General features: G+C 42.3%; 1 protein-coding gene across 10 annotated transcripts in view; it reads right to left on the bottom strand.

Annotated features, from left to right (window-relative positions):
* Nucleotides 1–23,074, bottom strand: part of DYNC1I1 (dynein cytoplasmic 1 intermediate chain 1) — a 230,124-nt gene that overhangs the window by 13,366 nt on the left and 193,684 nt on the right. For all 10 annotated transcript variants that reach the window (XM_083705284.1, XM_083705288.1, XM_083705290.1 and 7 more), the window contains one exon: nucleotides 12,797–12,922. In XM_083705284.1, coding sequence (XP_083561410.1) covers nucleotides 12,797–12,922 — 126 coding nt within the window. The remainder of the gene's footprint in view (nucleotides 1–12,796; nucleotides 12,923–23,074) is intronic.

Genomic DNA, 23,074 nt, shown 5'->3' with positions numbered 1-23,074 from the left:
GGGGCCAAGCCACAAATCTTGAACTACACTAAATGCTTCTGGGTGGGAAATGACTAGAAGGGGAAACTGAACTGGGAGATGACCCAGGTTCCTGGTAGGATATTAATTTGGGGCAACGCATATGTTTAAGATCTGTAATAAGTGTGGTTAACTGAAGAGAACTGGATTGATGTGGAGCAGGATCAGTTGGAGAATTAACTGAAATTGAATAAAAGAGATACTGATTTGGAGGGATTTGAGGTGGGGTACAAATTAATTGAAAATTTTTATCTGGGATGTTTCCAGTGAGAAATTAGTTAACTTGCTTTCTGTGACACCTCTTCTGTGTATCAATTTAGTTATGAATGTATGCTTCCTTTTATATTGACACTGATTTTATTATTATTTATTTTAAGCTGTCCTGAGACACTTTCTACGGGGTAGAATACAAATTCCAAAAAGACATACAAATAAATGCCTAACACGAGGTACCTCTTTTTTATTTTTTAAAGCAGGTGGCTGCCTCTGAAAATTAATAATTCTCAAGAGCTGTTTTCCGAAAGGTTTCAAGCGTCACAGGCTCTGGCTGTCTGCTACGGAAAGGCAAGGAACTGCCTGGCTGGCATGAGGAATGTATGGATCTTTTGCTTTTTTAAAAGCCACCAAACCTGTGTACTTGCGGTCTGCTGGATCACAGCCAAAGCGCCTGCAAATACCATAAAATTATAGTTCAAATATGTCGTTTCCGCTTTTCTACGGAGCAAATTAATGTCCTGAACTCTTCCGTAATGTGCTGCAATTTTAGGCTAACCGGCTCCTTATCAAGACATACATTCCATTGCGCCATACATTTATACAACACACAACTTCACCAACCATTAAGGAAAAAGCATTTTAACACCATAATTAAGTCCTCCCTCACAACCAAGGTTGCTATTGAAAGTGACAGGCTCAAACCACAGAAGAATCATAAAGATGATTAATTATACAAACGAATTCTTGTTTTAGAACATATTCCTCCAGAAAACATATGCTGGTACTAGTAAGGAGGAGAGCATGCCTGTTCAGCTGAATTTCACAAACAAGAACACCATTACATTAATGTGATATCGCTTTAACCCATATTAGCACTGAACATTTTTTTCACTCAATTCCCTATAGCGCAGGGAAATAGCTGGAACAATTTCCTAGTCAAGCTGATCTTACTGTGTGTATATAGAAAAAAAACAAGAAAATGTTCTTGGGAAATAAGTTTACTTCCCTCCTCATCCTGGCTAAATTTGTTATTTTAAATACACTATTCCATGGTTCCTTATTAAGATGCTACACAATGTTAATGATGCTATATTACTTTTAAAAGTGCATTTTCCTTCTTCCACATTAAGATGATGTACAATATTAGGAAATTCAGTACAGCTTCTCCCTCCTGACCCCCACTGCCCTGGGAGAATATCTGTTTATGAACCAGGGTGCTGTGCTAGAAGGCTCCTCTACAACCACACCAAGGATACGGACCAGTTCAACATGTCGTCCTGCTTCCTTATAGACAGATACTGCAGATCACTCAATGGACTGGGGGATGCCTGTCCTCGTGTTTAGATGACTGCAATGTGTTGTTTCCCTTCTAGCTGTTGCAGAGCATGCAGCTGATGTAGAATTTCATCAGTAGAAAAAAGACAGTCGCGGAACTGAGAAATTACACAAAACAAATGAAATACTGTGAAAATCCCTGAAATGAGAAGTAATTGACTAGAAATATTATCTTATAGAATTAAACCAAATAACCCAAATCAAAAAGTTTAAGGAAAAAAATTAGAAAAACCTAGAATTGAGCAAAGCCTTAACGGGATGCCGGCTACAAACCTCGTTTCACTGAACTATTCAGTTTCCTCAGAAGGAAATAGAGAAATCATAAACCTTAAATGACCAAATTCAAAGAAAGGGGGTAAGGTTCTAGATTTTTCAAATTTTTTCCTTAAACTTTTTGATTTTGGTTATTTTTTTTAATTCTATAAGATAATATTTCTAGTCAATTACTTCTCGTTTCAGGGATTTTCACAGTATTTCATTTGTTTGATGTAGAAATTCATGGCCTGGGTGACAAGCAGCACCCATTTCATACCCAGCCAGTTTTAGGCTCTTGTAACTTAACATAAAAATCCCTAAATTACTATGGATCAGGTTAGAAATACCAATTTTCTCTTCACTGCCCAGTTAAGATAACAAATGGAACCTGGTTGCAGTGGCCTCATGATTACTGCCTTAAGGTGACACAGAGGCAGTCGTTATCTCCCCCTCCCCACACTGGTAGCAGCCCCAATGCTATGGAGTGGGGTCTCCTTGCTGAAAGGCCTCATCTGTACTGGCATTCCACTGGCTTGCACAAAACGTTCATCTCCCATATTAACTGGCGTCATTTTAACGGGATTCTCCTGTTGCCTCTTTTAATAATGGTTTTTGATATTTTAATGTTGCGTGACCTTGCAAATGGCTTAAAAGACTATGTTTGGCATTAAGCAGCATATACAGTGGTAAAGGTAAAGGGACCCCTGACCATTAGGTCTAGTTGTGGCCGACTCTGGGGTTGTGGCGCTCATCTCGCTTTATTGGCCGAGGCTGTTTATTGGCATACAGCTTCCAGGTCATGTGGCCAGCATGACTAAACAGCTTCTGACGAACCAGAGCAGCGCACGGAAACGCCGTTTACCTTCCCGCCGGAGCGGTACCTATTTATCTACTTGCACTTTGAGGTGCTTTCGAACTGCTAGGTTGGCAGGAGCTGGGACCGAACAACGGGAGCTCACCCCATCGTGGGGATTCGAACTTCCGACCTTCTGATTGGCAAGTCCTAGGCTCTGGTTAAGTACTTAATTCGTTCCAGAGGTCCGTTTGTAACCTGAAACTGTACTTAACTTGAAGCACCACTTTAGCTAATGGGGCCTCCCGCTGCTGCCGCACCGCCGGAGCACAATTTCTGTTCTCATCCTGAAGTGACCACTATTTCTGGGTTAGCGGAGTCTGTAACCTGAAGTGTATGTAACCTGAAGCATATGTAACCCAAGGTACCATTGTACATTTATTTATTTAGCAAATTTATAAACTTCTTCACTTACCACCAAAAGGGTGTACGAGACAAAATGCAAATAAATACAAATTCTAAAAACAGTAAAACGATTCTTGCAAACAACCATCCCTACCAATCTACAATTAACTAAATGGTAAGTATTATTATTCGTTAATAATAATACTAACAATATTTTATTGGATAACTCTGAATAAAGGCTTTATTCGTGGCAGCAGCTCATTCCCTCCCCCCTTTGCTGTTACCACTGCTGTTCATGCTGCTCACTCGCCCAGAGAATTAAAGGCAGAGGAACAAGAGGCTGCCCCTTCCCGTTGGTGCAGGCGAGAGAGAAAGGGCAGGTGAGCAGCGAGTAGCTGTTGTTGCCTTTTATTGGTTTGCCTGACTCAGGGTCAGCCTAAGACATTTTGCTTCCTGAGGAAAGGGACAAGGCGGTGTCTCCTCTCCATTCCAGGTTCAAGTGTTGACTGGACTGGCTGTTGAATCTTATTTCAATGCTCACGTCGAGGCAAAATCATCCGCCTTACCTGAGGCAGCAGGCAGGGGTGCCGTCTTTTCGGTGCCCTGGGTGCTCGTTGTTGTTTAGTTGTGTCCAACTCTTCGTGACCCCAAGGACCAGAGCACGCCAGGCACTCCTCTCTTCCACTGCCTCCTGCAGTTTGGTCAAACTCATGTTGGTAGCTTCGAGAACACTGTCCAACCGTCTCGTCTTCTGTCGTCCCCTTCTCCTTGTGCCCTCCATCTTTCCCAACATCTGGGTCTTTTCCAGGGAGTTTTCTCTTCTCGTGAGGTGGTCAAAGTATTGGAGCCTCAGCTTCAGGATCTGTCCTTCCAGTGAGCACTCAGGGCTGATTTCCTTCAGAATGGATAGGTTTCATCTTCTTGCAGTCCGTGGGACTCTCAAGAGTCTCCTCCAGCACCATAATTCAAAAGCATCAATTCTTCGGCGATCAGCCTTCTTTATGGTCCAGCTCTCACTTCCATACATCACTACTACCATACCCACAAAAAAGCCCTCAATATTCCAAGTGGAGCCAAGTGGTTCCATGGGGTCCTTCCGCTGCCCCCCTGACAGATGGTCGCAGCTGCAGCAAGCCCCAGTGGGCTGCTGGGAGGAGCCCCGGCCACCCCCCAAAAGGCCCAGGGGAGGGTCTGCTGCAGCTGCAACAGGCTCCGTCAGGCCCTCCCGCTTCAGTAGCAGGCCTTAATATACACACATACCACAATCTATCACACACATCTCCAGAATGGGCAGGAAGCAAGTTAAACCACTTTAAGTGCACATATTTCATTTTAGATTAAGAGTGTAGCTGAAGACGCAGCTTTTATTCCTGTTGGTGTATGAACCGATATGTACATTAAAGACCTCAAAGACTGTATGGTAACACAAATTAAGGAATATCGTAATGAGAAACACAAGGATTTAGGGTGATAATTACTGGGCTTTGCCTCTACTTACACCGGCTTACCCCCTACTGAGGCTACCAAAGCCAAAGATTTTATCACTCTAGTAATCAGCAATGGGTGATGGCCTTCATAAAACACAGTAATTAAACTGACTGATTTTTCAAACCTGGGCATTTTTTTCATTAAGGAGCTCTTTTTAAGCCACCCTTAAAAAAAAAAAAGGCACACTGGATACATCAGTCACTATTTCTCTCCTAAATGCCAACATTTGGGAGCAAAACTGATCAACACGCTGTTTCCCAAGTGATCATTACACAAGCCGAGGTGGGGAGAAACAATTACTGAGTGATCCTGCAATGGTGACAGGAGAGCTCTCTATATTTCTTATTTTTTAAAAAATCAAACAAAGTCTACATACAACGAACATGTACAAAGAAGAAGGAGGGGCTTTGTCACAAACGTAATACTTTCTTTGAAAATCGCGTAAGCAAATGAGTGGCTTTGTATTCTGGGGCTCAGAACCCAACTCTGCCTTGCACTCAGTTTTTTTAGGCAGGTTACTTGTCCTTTGTTGTGGCAGCCATTTTGTGGCAAGCCATGGCCTTACTATAGTCATTTTGTGGCGGTACCCACAAATGTTTTCCAATTTCCAAATGGGACAATGAGCCCCCAAATATTGGCAACCCTTGAAATGCAGTACATTCCTGGCAGGCAACAGTTATGTATAAAGTTGTATATTTCTCGCATTAATAGAGATGCTGGGTGAACTCCCAGAAGTGCAAATGGCATCACTACACCTCTCTAGAGAGCATTACAAAGAGGGAGCATTTGTTGGTACCTTTATACCAACATGTCTATGGAGAGTGAAGCAAGTGGCTGGAGACACTGAAACTAAAGTATATTTTAGATATGAGTGGCACTACTCTTAATTTGAAGGAGTGCTAGTTATTTCCCAAGATTCTTCGTAAGAGACCATGCCAGTTATACTGTAGTATAAATTTGTAGTGCTCTAATTCTCTGCAATGTAACACCCAATTGTGAATTGTCTCTGAGTAACATTACTAAAATAAGGGACGCAGGTGGCGCTGTGGGTTAAAGCCTCAGTGCCTAGGACTTGCCGATCGAAAGGTCGGCGGTTCGAATCCCTGCGGTGGGGTGCGCTCCCGCTGCTCGGTCCCAGCGCCTGCCAACCTAGCAGTTCGAAAGCACCTCCGGGTGCAAGTAGATAAATAGGGACCGCTTACCAGCGGGAAGGTAAACGGCGTTTCCGTGCGGCTCTGGCTCGCCAGAGCAGCGATGTCACGCTGGCCACGTGACCCGGAAGTGTCTCCGGACAGCGCTGGCCCCTGGCCTCTTAAGTGAGATGGGCGCACAACCCCAGAGTCTGTCAAGACTGGCCCGTACGGGCAGGGGTACCTTTACCTTTACCTAACATTACTAAAAGACAACACAATCCTAACCATGTCTACTTTGAAGTCAGCCCTATTGAATTTTGACTACTCCCAGGTACATGCAATTAGGATCATGGCCCACATTTTCTAACACAATTCCTAATTATGCTGATACATACATATACATACACACACACACACACATATATAAATATATATATATTACACAGAGAGAGAGAGACAGACACAGTGGTACCTTGGGTTACAGATTCTGCTAACCCAGAAATAGTACCTCGGGTTAAGAACTTTGCTTCAGGATGAGAACAGAAATCTTGCTCCGGCGGCGTGGCAGCAGCAGGAGGCCCATTAGCTAAAGTGGTGCTTCAGGTTAAGAACAGTTTCAGGTTAAGAACGGACCTCCAGAACGAATTAAGTACTTAACCCGAGGTACCACTGTATATATTTCAGTCTCTCGTCAGGCTATTGCCACAGACTACTAAGAACTTCTACAGAAGCTTCAGTTAAATGCCTGTGTGCAGATAACCACCCAACTGCTTGGCTAGCTTCAATTCATTACATTGGGGCTGGCTCCAGGGAGGTTCCTAGGAAATTATGTCCATCATTGCTAGATAATATGAACAAGAGTAACCTCTGTGGGCCATCACAGAAGCATTTAGAGTTGAATTAAGTGCTCTCGTCCAGCTGAATCTGGCTATTAAATCATCAAGGCATGTGAATATCTCTGTGCTCCAAGGTGAATAGCTTAACACTCATTTTTACTACTTATGACATATCATGACAACAGTAGGTGGCAAGTTTTGGGGTGCTGCTTTATATAATGCTCCAAATAACATAGGTGGTCTACAGATGCAGAAAAGAAAATATTTCAAATGGATTTTTCATGGATATATTCTTGTTCAACTGGATACACTTAAAAATAATGGGGATAATTCATTTCTATTTTGTCAAATAATCAATAACCTGCTCTTTCAACTTATCATACATGTGAACATGTGTGTCTGTCTCTGTGTGTACAATATATATATATTGTTGTCCCTCGAACATGTGTATATAACTCACATTCATTCTAATGGGCAGAATGTACAAGCGTCAGAGAGAAAATAGACCCCTGGCTGTGAAAATAAATGTGTTCAGTTATTTTCAGAGATGATGCTGAAATCAAACAGCTAAAAAATGTAGATTCTGTTTAAAAAACGATCAGAAAATGAAAATATTAATGTTATTTTAAACTTACTAGTCATGGGCTGTACAATTTGCCCATGTCTTTTCTGTTTGAGGTGTCATAAAATGAATGTTGACATCCATTTAATAGACAGGATGAAATAAGAAGGTCAAACCCTGACCCTCATGGAAATCAAAGGAAGCAAAGCTGCCACTTGTGGAGGTGCTGAGTAACCTTATGCAAATGGCGCCATCCAATTTTGGCCAGGGCACAAGCCAGTCAGCAATTCTGCATGGTCTGGGAGGTGATCTCATGGAGGATGCTATCTATAAGACCCTTTTCTTTGTTCCTCTTCTCTGTTCCATACTGTGGGCAATTATATTGTGGATTGTGGGGAAATAGGAGCATCAATGTTTGGGTGATTACTCACTTGTGGCTAAACCAGCATTACATGTAAGAAGCATGGGTCCATGTACTCCCTTCCTCCAGTCTCTTCTGCTGGCATGGCCATGAGGAGACCGGAAGCACCCACTGCCATTTTCAACTCGCCACAGTTTGTCATTTTCTCTGAATCTCAACAAACTTTGAAGAGTTTTAAACTATAATTCGTCCAAACAAGCCAAGATGAAATTGTGGCTACTGCTTCTGCCTTCTTCGAATAAACGACAATTTAATGGCCGTTCTCATATTGGACAAAACAACACAGTATGGTTAGTTTGAAATAGAATTGGTTGGTTACAATATCCAAGCCAGGTCAGAAACTCCTAAGCTTTTAGGCATGCAATTACATATTCATACATATGCACATTAAAATAAATAAATCAAAAAAGGGATAAAGAAGAAAATTTCAGAATCCTAATGCATGCAAGAGTAAATTAACAAACTTGGTTTGCATAGAATGTGAATTCTCTTCTAACAAGTATGTATTTGAATTATGTCATTAGGGCACATATATAGGATTCCACAAGAAATGAATGGGGCATTCGTTCTGCACCCCAACCCTGCTAAGCAACAAGTTGACAAACACCTTTGTTTCTGTTGCCACCTGTTCATCTCTCAGCCCTCATCCATCTTGGAAAAGAGGTACCGTATTTTTCACTCTATAAGACGCACCAGACCACAAGACGCACCTAGTTTTTGGAGGAGGAAAACAAGAAAAAAAATATTCTGAATCTCAGAAGCCAGAACAGCAAGAGGGATCGCTGTGCAGTGAAAGCAGTAATCCCTCTTGCTGTTCGGGCTTCTGGGATAGCTGCACAGCCTGCATTCGCTCCATAAGACGCACACACATTTCCCCTTACTTTTTAGGAGAGAAAAAGTGAGTCTTATAGAGCAAAAAATATGGTACTTAAGTTGCAGTTGCCAGCAATCCAGGAGATGCGTTCCTCCATCTCCTCCAGGTCAGCTTGTAGATATGCAACCAGAAAATATATCCAATCCACAAAGGAGAGATGGAATAGCTGAGACTGAAGGAAAGGGAAACAGGGATCCAACATAAATGGTTCTGGGTTTCCCTAGTGAAAGGAGAACGTGTGGACTGCCTCTCAGCAGAATTCATTCCACATATCACCTAATCCAAGAAGGATATATTACCATTAAGTTCAGTGTATGATATAGACAATTTTAAATCACCTGACGGTCTACCTCTTTGGTTTTTTTTAGATTGGGATCATTGTCCATTCTGCTTCTGATGTGGGGGTGGAGGGAAGCCAAGAAATGGATGGCTAATCTGGAAGAGATGAACAAAATACTCCAAATATCTTGCTGTATGATATGTCAAAGAGACATATTTACAGCCTGTCTAGACTACAGACAATAGGCGAGAACAGACTATATTGTCAACGCAGGTATTTCTAGCGTCTGTCAAATCACTCAGAAACAGAACACACACACAAACACACACACACACACACTATAATAAATAAATAAAACATGCTGTCCTGCCAGTGCCGCAGCAGAAATTTGAGTGTAATGACTTTAGACAGTTTAGCAATTATGGTAACGATACAGCAAGATGTTTCTGCAGTCATTTGCGAGCAAGAGCGACTCCCGCAAAAGCACAAGCCAGCCAAAAATGTGAGTCATGCGCAAGTAATTTTGCTATGGGCCATAAAAATCACTTTGTGTGAGTTAAAGCTAAATCTGTATGTGCTACATAATGTTTCCCTACTGTGGGGAGATGGAGATCCCAGTATCCTATCACAGATAATGACAAAAAACAAATTCCGTCTATAAAAGCTGATTGCTCCGCGAGTCACCCCTCGACTGTTCCAGGAATTGTAATGCAGACGCTACGTTTTGTGCTGCATTCAGCAACAAAGAGGCACATTCCATCAAGCACACACCATACTGACATCAATTTAGTCAGATTTTAGTATTGGGGGGGGGGCAGTTCAGAACAGCCTTGCAACACACTATATCCAGCCTGCTAATTTCCATTACATCTACTCTTCACCCCTATAGGCTTCCACTGTTCCTTTCTAGCCCACCATTTCAGATTTTTTTTTATCAATACCCCATGTGCTCGTTTAGACAACTGTATCATGGACTGATTCATTCTCTTGTCTACATGAAAGTTGACAAGATGAAAGATGCCCCTGAGAGCCGGTGCAACACAGTAAGCTAAGATAGTGAGCTGTAAGCCAGGAAGCCTTAGGACCAGTGGGTTTTTTTCAGCCGGAGAATGCCAGAGCACAGTTCCAGTACCTCTCAGGTGGGCACTGTGGCAGGCTGGCGCTCCCTTCACGTGCTTCTTGACTCTACATACTTCCGAGAAGCCCAAAACAGAAGCCCAAGTCAAAACGGAAGCTGCCAAGCATGTTCAAATCTACACTTTTTTGTTTAGATCTATGACTCCACGCAGCTCCTAGCTACAACGGGTCAAGCTATGGGGTGGGGCCAATTCATATCTCCTTTTCTTCAATCCATCTCCTATGTCATGGTGGTGGGCTTGTTTTGAAAACAAAAACATTTAAAATACTAACAAAAACTAAAATAAGCTGCAGAGCTGCCTCTAACAGGGTGGTGACTCAGATCTCCCAGAAGCTAGAAGTCGGCGGTGGGCTTTGAGCTTCCAGCTAGGCCTCTACCGTTGCACATATGTGTGTTTGTGCGAGGGCCCTTTTGAGCTGCCCTAGCCAAGGGAACGAGGGAGGTGGGGGCGCACTTCTTTGACCTGCCCCAGAACCAGGGGCAACCCCAAACAACAACAATTTATTTGTACCCCGCCCATCTGGCTGGGTTTCCCCAGCCACTCTGGGCAGCTTCCAACAAAGTTTGAAAATACATCAAAATGTCACACATTAAAAACTTCCCTGAACAGGGCTGCCTTCAGGTGTCTTCTAAATGTCAGGTAGTTGTTTATCTCTTTGACATCTGATGGGAGGGCGTTCCACAGGGTGGGCACCACTACCGAGAAGGCCCTCTGCCTGGTTCCCTGTAGTTTTGCTTCTTGCAGTGAGGGAACTGCCAGAAGGCCCTCGGCGCTGGACCTCAGTGTCAGGGCTGAATGATGGGGGTGGAGACGCTCCTTCAGGTGTACTGGGCCGAGGTCGTTTAGGGCTTTAAAGGTCAACACCAACACTTTGAATTGTGCTTGGGAAACAGCTCGTTGTAGCTTTTAGCACTTTTGTGGGCAGTGAATGCAGTTGTTGTCAAACCGGCAACTGTTCAGAGCTACCCTGAGTTGCCCAGTGACTTACTGTAACAACTTTGTGGTGAGTTCTGGCACCTATTTTTCTTGAAAAAAAGCACGGCTTGGGACAAATCTTGTCCCTGCAATGAACTCTAGTAGGTGACCTTATCAGTGGTGTCCAAACTTTTTCCAAAGAGGGCCAGATTTGATGAAGTGAAGGGCCGTGAGGGCCGTCCAAAGGACCCACCAAAGGACCTGCCTTAGGGAAAACCCTTCCCTTCCAGTCGTAGCTTTCATAAGCAATTTGGGAATGGCAGATGCTGACCTTCCCTGCAGAGTTATAGTAATGAAGGGTTGCTGAGAGAACAATACATGAAAATGCTTGAATGTTCAGAAAGCACCAAATGCTATGAAAGAAATCCTTGGCATCTGAAACCTGCCTATACCAGTGACTTTTCACAGTCTTTTTTTAAGAATTGAAATCCTAGTAGCTGTAAATACAATAGTATGTATTTATTAGCATGGTGCTTTCTTTACAGTAAAAAAGGCAAGAGAGAAAATAAAATGTTAGTTTTTTTAACACAAGAAAATAAAATGGTAGATTTTTAAAACACGATTCCTTGGTCGTGTTCTGTCATATGTGCACAGGTGTGCTCAGATATCTACCCACAATGTAGTTGCAAATCCACCACACCACCAATACTATGCAATAGTTCCTGACCCCAAGGCCCCATTTTAAGCAATTCTATGAAACTAACCAGTCTAAAATTGGACCAATCGTCAAGATAACAAAAGCATAACGAAACAAAGCATCATCTCTGAAACAAAAATCTTCAGCACAAGTAAAAGTAAACTTAAAGTAATGTAACTTCAGCATTAACCAATTAATTTACTGATAAAAATTAACAACCTATAGGTACCTTGTTGAGATGGCCGCAGATATTATCATGGTCTTTCTTGCCAGACACTTGAGAAACTTATTTTCAAAGTGCTGGTACAAATTAGAGTGCACATTAATTGAACGAATGTGTGAACTTCCCTTTGGAGTGGGAGTTTATTGTGGGCAGAAAGGGGAGATTGTGGCCAGCAAAGAGTTAAAAATTTGCCTTCTCCACTCAACACAGTCCTGAGGCTGACCAACGTCCTCCAAAGCCCCAATGTATATAATGAATTTAAATTCTAGTCAATCCTATTCTGAAGGCTCAGAATAGGTAAGAATGCATTTATCAAAGAGCACCCGATATATAAAAGAACTAATTAGAATCTTAGATGACTTGAAACAGCCCTTACCATAATTTGCTTTCGGTGTCTGTCTCTTGGCATTTTGGTACAACTTACAGAGAGCCTGATCCAGCACAGCTTGTTAAATAAGCTGCCATCACAATGATCAGCTGCTTGGTGAGTGAGGCACAAAATCCATACAGCTGTGCCTTCCAAACAGCCGATTAGCCTGAAAGATGCAACACTTGCTTGCATCCTTGATTCTCCAACCAGCTGGGGTTATACATGTGGGAGATGGATCAGGGTATAGATAAATTCTAACAAACCCACTGTGCATGCATTTTCTTTTTATTATGATGATTAAATTTTATTTTTATTTTCTCATTTTACAAGTCACATTTAGTGTATATTAAAACAACGCATAATAACCAGCCCCGGATTGCCACAATTGTGTCCATATGCATCATGAACTTTGCTGTTACTGCATTTTGCATTAAACATGGCTACTCCACACCCTTAGAAATCTGAATAAATAAACGACTAGACTAGCATTAGACACATTACTTGACCCTACTTCTGTAATAATGAAGCCACCAGTACAGAAGATTAACATTACCATGTGGACATCTCTCAGAATTCAATTCATTACTCATAAAAGTGGGTGGGGTAGACTTTTTTAAAAAAGTCATATATAAAATTTAAAATGTGTGGTTAAAGTATCCATGAATTGAAACCCATGGCAAAACTCCCTGATTTGAAAGTGGCTGGATTGCAGCTTGAATCAACACATTGTGCCAATGAAATGGGTAAGTGTTTCATACTCCAGTGTGAAATGTTTATTTACAAAGCTGCAAGAAAAATGGCAAGAATGCAGAGCATCTATGAAGAAAGACAATTACCTCTCCAACATCATAGATCCAGATCCTTCCTTCGGAGTCCCCAACAGCCACTTCTTTCCCAGCTTGGCCCCAACGAACGCGATTGAGGGCAGAAGCTCCTTCGATGGTCACGCTCGCTGTTGGAACCTATCAAAGACAGAATTCTCATGTGGATGTTGGCAAAGCCACTGCTTTGCAAATGAAAGACAATGAAATAAAATATCCATTGTTAAAACATAAAGAGGCAACAAGTGACATACAACTTCATTTGGCTCTGGGACATGCTAAAACCACTGCAGCTTTCTTTTTTTATTTCTCTCTCTCTCTCTCTCTCTCTCTCTCTCTCTCTCTCTTTGGCCTAACAGAAGATCAAAAGATGATGGATGACTCAGCTGAGTGGCAAGGATTAATGAGCTCAAATGTGGTATGGAACATAAACTGAAAGCTGAAAGGAGATTGAACGGATTTCATGTAAACATTTTACTGACCTAGAGCAATTAGTTTAGCCGAGACAGGATGGGGTCAGAAACGAAAGGAAGATGGGCTAAAAAAATGACATTCAAAATCCTTTTGCTATTCATTTTCCTTTGCATCTCTTGCAGAGACGCTAAGCCGTTGTTACCCAGAGGAAGTGTTCTTTGCCCTGCTAGAACTAACCTGGTCTGATCCTGAGCGCTGCTTTGTTGAAAAACTATGCAGGCAACACAGAGAAAACTCTTGGGGAGAAATGCAGGGAATAACTACAATGTATCTTCTCTTGGGGGGACGCAGGTGGCGCTGTGGGTAAATGCCTCAGCGCCTAGGGCTTGCCGATCGAAAGGTCGGCGGTTCGAATCCCCGCGGCGGGTTGCGCTCCTGTTGCTCGGTCCCAGCGCCTGCCAACCTAGCAGTTCGAAAGCACCCCCGGGTGCAAGTAGATAAATAGGGACCGCTTACTGGCGAGAAGGTAAACGGCATTTCCGAGTGCTGCGCTGGCTCACCAGATGCAGCTTTGTCACGCTGGCCATGTGACCCGGAAGTGTCTCCGGACAGCGCTGGCCCCCGGCCTCTTAAGTGAGATGGGCGCACAACCCTAGAGTCTGTCAAGACTGGCCCGTACGGGCAGGGGTACCTTTACCTTTACCTATCTTCTCTTGGGGGACTAGGGCATAGTCTAAAGCATAGGGGGGGCAACCTGAGGCTCTGCAGATGTTGCTGGGAGTGCAGCAGTCTACACAGGCTGGGGTTGATGGGAGTTGGAATGCAATGAGATCTGGAAGGCCACAGGTTGGCCACCACTGGTCACATGGTGGAGCAACTTCACTAAAGCATGTCTATCCATAGCCTGAATGGACGGAACTGCTTATGAGCTCCTGCGGACACTCACCTCAAATTCCATGAATAAATGTAATAAACCCATTGTTTCCTATGTGCTCCAGTGATCAGGGTGCTCAATACAAATATCGTACACTAGAGAAAGAGTGATGTGAATTTCAACCACAGCCTGGACTAGTTGTGGAGCAAAGGTTACTAAGGTCACCATCTCCAATTCACTGCTGGAGGGGCCAATACCAGTGGGAGTCCCCTCAAGGAGAATATACCACAAGGACTCTGGTGTCTCCCCTTCTGGGATGCCACTGGTGGCCAAGAATCAAACCCACATGAACGTGGAAGAGAGATGGTGGAAGGCAGGGAAGTGAAGATCTCCCTAGGTGAGATACTGGGAGAGGAAAGGAAATATCCCAGTTGTGGGCCACTACTTTGGATAGAGAGAAGGTTCTGTATGTGTGTACTGCCTTTGTATTTCAGACACACTGCTGATTTTCTTTTCTGTTTCTGCTGTTGCTGTTATGAGTATGCTCTGGTAACCTCTGGGTTAGATTACTGCAACACGTGATATGTGGGACTGCCTCTGAAGATGGTTCAGAAACTTCAGCTGGTGCAGGATTCAGAGGCCAGGTTGTTCACCGGGGACTAGACAACTGAAGCATATCACACGGATCCTGATACAGTGGTACCTCGGGTTAAGAACTTAATTCGTTCTGGAGGTCCGTTCTTAACCTGAAACTGTTCTTAACCTGAGGTACCACTTTAGCTAATGGGGCCTCCCGATTTCTGTTCTTATCCTGAAGCAAAGTTCTTAACCTGAGGTATTATTTCTGGGTTAGCGGAGTCTGTAACCTGAAGCGTCTGTAACCTGAGGTACCACTGTACAACTGCACTACTGCACTGGCTGCCAATGAGTTTTTGGGCCTAAATCAAAGTGCTGGTTTTGACCTATAAAGCTTTAAACGACTCAGAACCACAATACCTCAAAGACTGCCTCTCCCCATATGAACCGACCCAGATCCTGTGATCATTATCTGAGGCCCTTCTTCATGTGCCTCCTCCACAAAAGGCCTGGAGGGCAACAACACAAAAACAGGCATTTTCTGCAGTGGCTCCCCATTTGTGGAATGCTCTCCCCAGAGAAGCTCGCCTGATGCCTTCATTCCTATCTTTAGGCACCAGGCAAAAACATTTCTCTTCTCCCAGGCCTTTGGCTAATTAAACAATCTATGGCCTTTCAAACTGGGTGGGTGAGGGGTTATTGGTTTTGTTTGTTACTATGTTATTGCAAATCATCCTGTGATCCTCGGATGAAAGACAGTATAGAAATCAACAACAACAGTAATCTATTTCTTATTATTATACTTGTATTTACAGAACTGTTTTGATTTTTATATTGTATATTATGTAATACATTGACATTTGTGTTTTATGTTGCAAACCACCTCATGGTCCTTTGAAGGAAAGTATAAAAAGTTAATAAATAATTTTTTTCACTAAGCGCTATCAGGATGTATTTCTGTGAGATTTCATCCCAACCTGTTCTTAAGAAGCTTTTCGGAAAATCACATGAAACTTACTTCTAAGTAAATGTAGTTAGGGAAACAATGTTAATAAGAGCATATGAGTCTATCAGGAATAATTAATCCAAAGTATTTTAATCTCTTCAGCCCTACCCCCTCCCAAATGCTTACCATTTAAATTAGAAACATTTGTATAATTATGAAGCGATTTTAATTCTATATTCATTTCTTCATAAAACACTAAAAGCCTTTGTGTTTTGACAAAGCATTTGTAATTAAAATGTGTAGGGAGGGGAAGCAACCTACATGCAACAATATGTATTAAATGACAGATTTTATCTACGTATATTTGATGTGCTTTAAAAGGAGAGGAAGAATTACGCAGTAACCAAACAGAAATTAAAGCTGCTGTCCCATTGCACATAGGGGAGCTTACTACCAGGTTTTCTGTATGAGTAATCATAGGTAGGGTTGGACTGTTGATTTTAATAGGTTTTATACCTTATTGAGAAAAAGTGATGGTTAAAAATATGCATATTTAGTTAATTTAAAATATATAATCATTCTAGTTCAGGTAGACTAGAAGCAATCTTCAAATATTTTGGATAGCCTCCCCCCCAAGAATTCTTGTTTTCTTCTTCTACGTGTTACAGCTCCAAGTCTGACAGAAATGTATAAATGATGAATGCTGAAATATGGAAGCGTTGCATTTGTTCTCCTCTGCTGCTTGCATTGTTGCATCCATTTGAGGATATAAATCAAACATGGCAAGCTTTTCCTTGCCATGGGAAGCCAGGAAGCTACGCTGAACCAAATGCAAGCCTTTTATATATTTCACTCCATAGTCCAGCAGTTAGGCTTTAAAAGAGCTATAATCGATGGTGTCATTCCCTACCTAACATGTCAATAAAAAACAACAGTCAGAAAAACGTTTCTCTAAATCAGATAAATGTGTTTGTTAGAGATTTGCATTAATTTCAGAGATGAAAAAGAATCATACAAGAAAAAAGGATGGCTAAATATTTCTGAAACTTTCTCATACTATCCCATAGATTTATCGTTGATGGCACTTGCAAGATAAATGCAAGTTTTCATCAAAATCATTGACTGATGCTATTTCTGCAAGTTGGAGCTGTGTTGTGTTGTTTTGTGTTGTGTGTGTGAGAGAGAGGGGGGGGCAAGGACAAGGACAAGGAATGCACTACTTCCTGAATCTATAACCAACCTTAGGGTGACCCACTAGATAAGTGCCCTTATACCTGCTAGGAACATTTTTATTTATTTACTTAGCTTTGAAAATTCCCTTTGCTGTTATAAATGGGCCTTTGGTTCCAAACTTGCGAAAAGGAAAAGGGAGCTTTTGTGATACTCTTTTTTTTAAAAAAAAAATACTAAAGCAAAAATGAACGCACATCAACATTTTTTGAAAGTTAAGATAAATTTCGCCTACCCAATTATTTCCATAAAACAAGTTTATGAAATAGTGACTAAAACCCTGTTCCTAAATATTTCACTGGGGTGACTAGAACCCCGTAGCTGGTTTCATGCAACAGTTTTTTGGGTGTGTCACCCTAAAATTTCAAACAGTGTCCCAAGGGAGAACTCCCCAACCCTGTCACTGCTTGGAGCTGGGCAGGTGGTGAAGATCATTATTTCAGCAAGGTCTTGCAGAGCCTTACCTGTAATGTATTTTTACGCTCTTGTTCCCTTTTTCATTTTTGTGACTATTTACTGATAGTTTTTGTTGCATCTTAATAGAATGCAAAATCTGGATTGTAAACTGCCTTGGGGATTTCATAAAAAGGTGGGCTATAAATCTTGAAAATAAATAACATTATGAATACAGGAGGCAGCTCAATACACTGACTGGCAACAGAGATTCCTTCTCCGAGCCCTAACTGCAGGGGCCAGGAACTGGACCAGGGATCTTCTGCATCCAGAGCACTGTGCTGTGGCCTGTCCCATATTCCCTTTACCATGATTAGTCACATTCTGAATGCAAGAAGCAACTCCCTCTGGGAGCTTAGCTCACTGGGCCTGCCAATTTGATGATTATATTTGGGGCAGTCAGTCAGATTTGTGGGCTGGCACCTTGATTGTAATCTGCAAGGCCATCCCTTACCCAGCACACCTGTAAAGAGTCGCTGTGCATTTTCCTATTGCTAACACTCTGATCTACAAGTCAGTGATGGCATAGTATTTGGCCGCTGACCTGCTAAACAGCCTGAACACATTGGGTAAAATGCAAGCTCATTCTAAAACATTTAGCAGTCCTGCAGAAGCCTGCCAAACTGTTGTCTCAATTCGGAGCCCACATTCTAGACCCAGTCTTTTCAGCAAAACAACTTCTGTGGGTTTAGGATAGCAACCTAAATCAGATTTAAGCACTTCCGTTCAACAAACTGGATCGTGGAGAGGAGGCTAACGTTTCAAGACTTTTTATTTTTGCAAACAGCTAATTTCATTCTAATCTAGTAATGAACCAATCCGATAGTTCAGTTACGTCTTAAGAAAAATGGGTTACAATTCAAATGAAAGCACTTATTCCTTTGCCCTCAAAAGGAGTGATTTAAGCAAATGCTTATCAGTGCCACTGAAATCAAAAGGCTTAACTTGGGCGCAATACTTCTGGAGAAACAAAATCATCATCATTAGTATTCTTTATTAAAGTTCTGAATTGCCAGGCAAAGGATCAAAAGAACCATCGCTTCCAGTTGCTAAAGAGTTTTCTTCTTGGCTGATACGGTGGGTCTCTGATTGCTTTTTCCTGGCTTGGTGCTGAATTTATTCCTGCTGATGTCCAAAGGAAAGGGGAATGGAAAGTTTATCTGCCTAGCACAGATTTAAAGGTCCAAATTAAACAAATAAGAGCAAAGTGAATCCTGCTTGCAGCCCCACATGCTTTAACAGCATTGATCACAGTGCAATTTCCATGTCAATAACAACAGGGAAGATTTGCAACAGCCTTGATGGGGGGGGGGGGGGGAATAAAGTATTTTCCAGCCTGCTTTTTGAAAAAATGGACTTTTCTCTTAACAGTCTTATGGCATTGATAGTAAGGGCTCTTAATGGTAACACCTGTAGGGATCTGCTCGTCTTTGCTCCTTCCCCCAAAAGAAAAAGCTGGAGAGAAAAGCCCTCCCTATACATCCTCCTTCAGCTGCTTGCTTTATAATTAAGGCGGCTCTGCAGCTTCCTGCTCGGAACACTTCAAAAGACCTCGAGTCTCCACTTGACAATCCAGTTTTCAGTATTCGTCCCTCCTTACCTGTCTAAGGTGATTTACGGCAAGGAGCAGTAAAAATGTGCGTTTTCTTTTGACTGAAATGTATATTAAGGCCATACGAAAGAAGGAATTAACCACACGCACAAAAGCAGAAGAAAATATTGGCAGTTATTACTTTTGCCTTGGTAACTTGGTTGGTTTCTTGACTACAGCCCCGATCCACGAGTATATAAATCCACTACCTTCTTTAGTCTTTTACATACAACTGATGAATTAAGCTCTGTCTCGCCTTAAAAGCTCCTGCCTGAAGCCTCTGTGGCGCCAGAGCACTTTCTGGATTTTCTGCTCTTGCAGACTAACATAGCTATTTTTCTGCAATTAGGAAACTCAAAATTTATTATCACGATTATTCGTTTCTATAGTGTTTTAAGCTCACAAACCGCTTTACAAGTCTTGTTTCTTTCATCCGCACTGCCTTATTGTTATCTTATAATTCTGATAGGATTTGATCTGCACGTTTGCTGGACAGCATTCTACAAAATATATTTGCAGCTTGCATGATGCAATGGTTTTTCGGGGGGGGGGCATGTTCCATTCTCAGTGGTGGCATTTAGAACGTTCAATCACAAGACCGTTCTCGCAGGGCGGGGGTGGGGGGAAGGATTACAAAGGAAAAGTTCAAGGGACAATTTCTGTAAAATCTGAATTAGGCGCAGTTATTTCACAACTGGAAATTAGGCAAAACTGCAGGCTGCTTGAATTCATACAAAAATGGCATGAGACAAAATTGTAAGAGAACAAAAAAAAAAAGCAGCAGCAGCTATGGTAAGAGATATTGATTTTCATGTACAGAATATATTTTCTCACAAAGCTTTCTGACTTCAACGTTTCACTGATGCTAAACAGGGCAACAGAGTTCTCTCTGTATGGTTCCTATTTTTAAATTTCTCCCCAATACTGGTATGGAAATCTTATGTTTGAAGGCTTTAATTGCATGTGAAGCTTTGCAATTGCGTGTGTTTGGGCCAGGAGCAGAATATATATCCTGCAGGGAAGAATGAATGGTGGCAGGAGGGGGAAAGAGAGACAGAATTTATTTATTTATTTAGTAAATTGATAGCCCACTTCTCAGTTTAAAAAGAACACTTTCACAGCAGAATACAATAAAGCACGCAAAGAAACCCTGTTTATAAAATGATATTATACTAATATTATACAAATAAAACCAACAAACAATAATTAAAAACCATACCAATTTGATTAAACAAAATTGCATTGTGACCAACAACATTATGATTGACATACCTGATATATGTGCTATTGACCAGAATATCTCAAAAATATTTTCTGTAATATTCTGGGCAGAATGTCAGCTTCAAAATAAAGGCAATATGGACACACCTTAAAATGACAAAATATCTGCCACATCTCCTAGCATCTGCATGCAGATAGGCTAGGAAAATACTGACTTAGACCTGATCTATGCAATCAGGACAAAAAGGAGCAGAATGTATCACTTCAGTCTGGAGGATGCTGGTTGGTTTTATTATTGTTGTTGTTGTTCCCCATCTGTGACAATTCCCTTCAATTAAAAAGCTAGCTTTTGATGCTGTTGTTATACATACTGGAGCATTGAATAAACGTTTATTCTATGTCCGTTCTACTACCTTACAAACTCCTTTCTTTTTCCTTCTGATGAGTTGGTAGTTCAGGCCCTTACAAGACAGCAGTTTGGGGGAAGCAAATTAAAAATGTATCAAAGAAACCTAGTGCACTCTGAAAGTGTTTTACGAACTCCATTCAAATTAGGAAACTCAAAAACGATAAAACACTCAACAACGCCCCCCCCCCAAAAAAAAACTCCAGCAAGAAAGACTTAATAAAATCACTCAGAAATACATCCAAGAGTTTAATGCAGCTGCTTCTTAATTTATAATCTTCTTTTATCAGTACTTACTTTCACAAATTTGTTTGTATTATATACTTACTAGTATGAAAATAAGGCAAGGGTCACTTTGTAAAATCTGGACTTCTCTAGTGGTATTTTCTATTTTAATGATGTTTATTATTCACTTATGCAGTTTTATCTCATCTTTCCTCCAAGGATCTGAGGGCAGCCTATATTGTTCTTCCCTGGCTGTCCTTTTATTCTCCCAACAGTCCTGCAAGGCAGCAAGTGTGACTGGCCCATGGTTTCTCGGCAAGGATTTGAACCCAGACCTTTCTGGTTCTAGCCACTACAGCGCCCCAGATGATCCAGCCCTTGTTACTGTACCTCCTCAGTAACGCTGCAGACTTAAGACACATTCATCAAATTTCAGGGTCAGTTATCTTCTAAATGAAGCACCACACTTATCTGGGAGTAAGTCCCATTGAACTCAGGGGGACCTATTGTCAAGTAAACGATCAATAAGATCAGGCTGTATGTGTGCCTAGGACTACAGCAACATACCCCAAATGTTTGCATAGGTGTTTGTGCAGAAGGAGGTATTGCTAATTTCAATAGAGCTTAATCTCAAGTCAGTGTACTAAGATTTAATGGCCTTAAAGCCCAATCTTATGCAAGTTTAACCAGAAGTTAAGTCCCATGGAATTCAATGGGGCTTACTCCCAGGTAAATATGCAGCTGCAGCACTACATACTGGCAGGTGGCTGTCCAGCCAACATCTCTTTGAGGCAGTCTGTTCCGCTGACAAACAGGTCTTGCCTTTAGCAATTTCCTCCTAAATTCTCACCGAAATCTGCTTCCCTGCAGGTTCCAAGGGCTTGCGGGACACCTGTAACCTGCCCCCCTCAGGCCTTGCACACACCATACATTTTACAGCAGCACATGTCTCTCTCCCCCCCCCCATCTTAAGAACTGTAGTTTACAACTCCCAGCACCCACACAAACTACAGGTCCCAGTACTCTTGGCTGAGCTGACAGAAGTGTTTGAAATGTATGCTGCATATGCAGTCCTAGAGAAAAAAAGACATTCACAAAAGGAGAAATAATGAAGAGCTGCTTTGCCTACTCTGGCAAGCCAGGAGGAAGGCTGGACCTGCCACTCAGGACAGATTTATTAATTATTATTTATTCCACACCACACATTTAAAGCACATTCCACACTCGTTGAAAGCATGAGATTTCGAATAATTCTGGGAACTGTAGTTCCTCCAGAGCCAGGTGCTTCACATGTGGACTGAATGTGCTTTAAATGTAAGGTGCAGATCTGTGGCTAGGCTTCCCTTTTTGTCCTTCTTGGCAACATGAGAAAGAGCAACTCGTGCAACTCCTCTGTAGCGAGTGGTGCAGAGTTTCAGAGGCATGTGAAACTTCCAAAACCTGCCACCACTGGGACAGGAGGGGGGGAGGGGGAGATGCTCTAAATTCCTCACGGGGCATGCAGAAGAAAAAAAATAAATGGGGGGGGGGGAGCAGAAGTGCAGGTGAACAAATCCGCCCCGACACACACACTCTTTTTGAAAATGTGAATCAACTCTGCACAAGAGAAGGAAGGAATCTGTGCCATGTCTTTAATCTGGGGCAGAAGGCTTTCGGATGAATGTGCTAAGATGCCACGTTTGATTTAGAGCCGCTGGGCAAAGACACAGCCTCCCTCAGCGATGAACTAAGACAATAGGGATCACAAATTAACAACAATAGTTTTTGCACAAAGCAAGTTACAAGCTTGTATCTTGCTTGAACGTAAGAGCATAAGAGGAGCCTGGATCAGGCCATCGGCCTATCTAGTCTAGCATCCTGTCCTCCCAGTGGCCGACTAGGTGCTTGCGGGAAACCCTCAAGCAGCAGAAGAGAACTCTCCTCCTTGAGATCTCTGTAGCAACTGGTTTTCAGAAGTATTACTGCCTTCTCAGGCATGGCTAAACTCGGCCCTCCATATATTTTGGGACCAACTCCCATCATCCATGACCACTGTTAGCTAGGGATGATGGGAGTTGTAGTCCCAAAACATCTGGAGGGCCAAGTTTGGCCATGCCTGCTCAATGTCTATGTTCATCCCACGTGTGTCCCCACAAAGTAACATTCTGGTGGATTTCATATTCCCCTAGAGTTGCCGCCAAGAAAGAGTATGAGTGAAGGATGAAGTGGTGCTTACAGGGTATGCCTGTGGTCTACTGGATGTTGCTAGCCTGAGCACCGGCCATGCTAGCTGGGGTGACGGAAGTTATAGAGTCCAACAACCAAAGAAGGGCAGTGCCTTGTCTCCCACTGGGTGGATCAAGAAGCCGACAAAGAGG

The sequence above is a fragment of the Podarcis gaigeae genome (assembly GCF_964106915.1).
Source record: "Podarcis gaigeae genome assembly, chromosome: 12".
NCBI lineage: Eukaryota > Metazoa > Chordata > Lepidosauria > Squamata > Lacertidae > Podarcis > Podarcis gaigeae.
The sequence above is the reverse complement of the archived record's forward strand: the minus strand, read 5'-3'. Positions and strand labels throughout refer to the sequence as shown.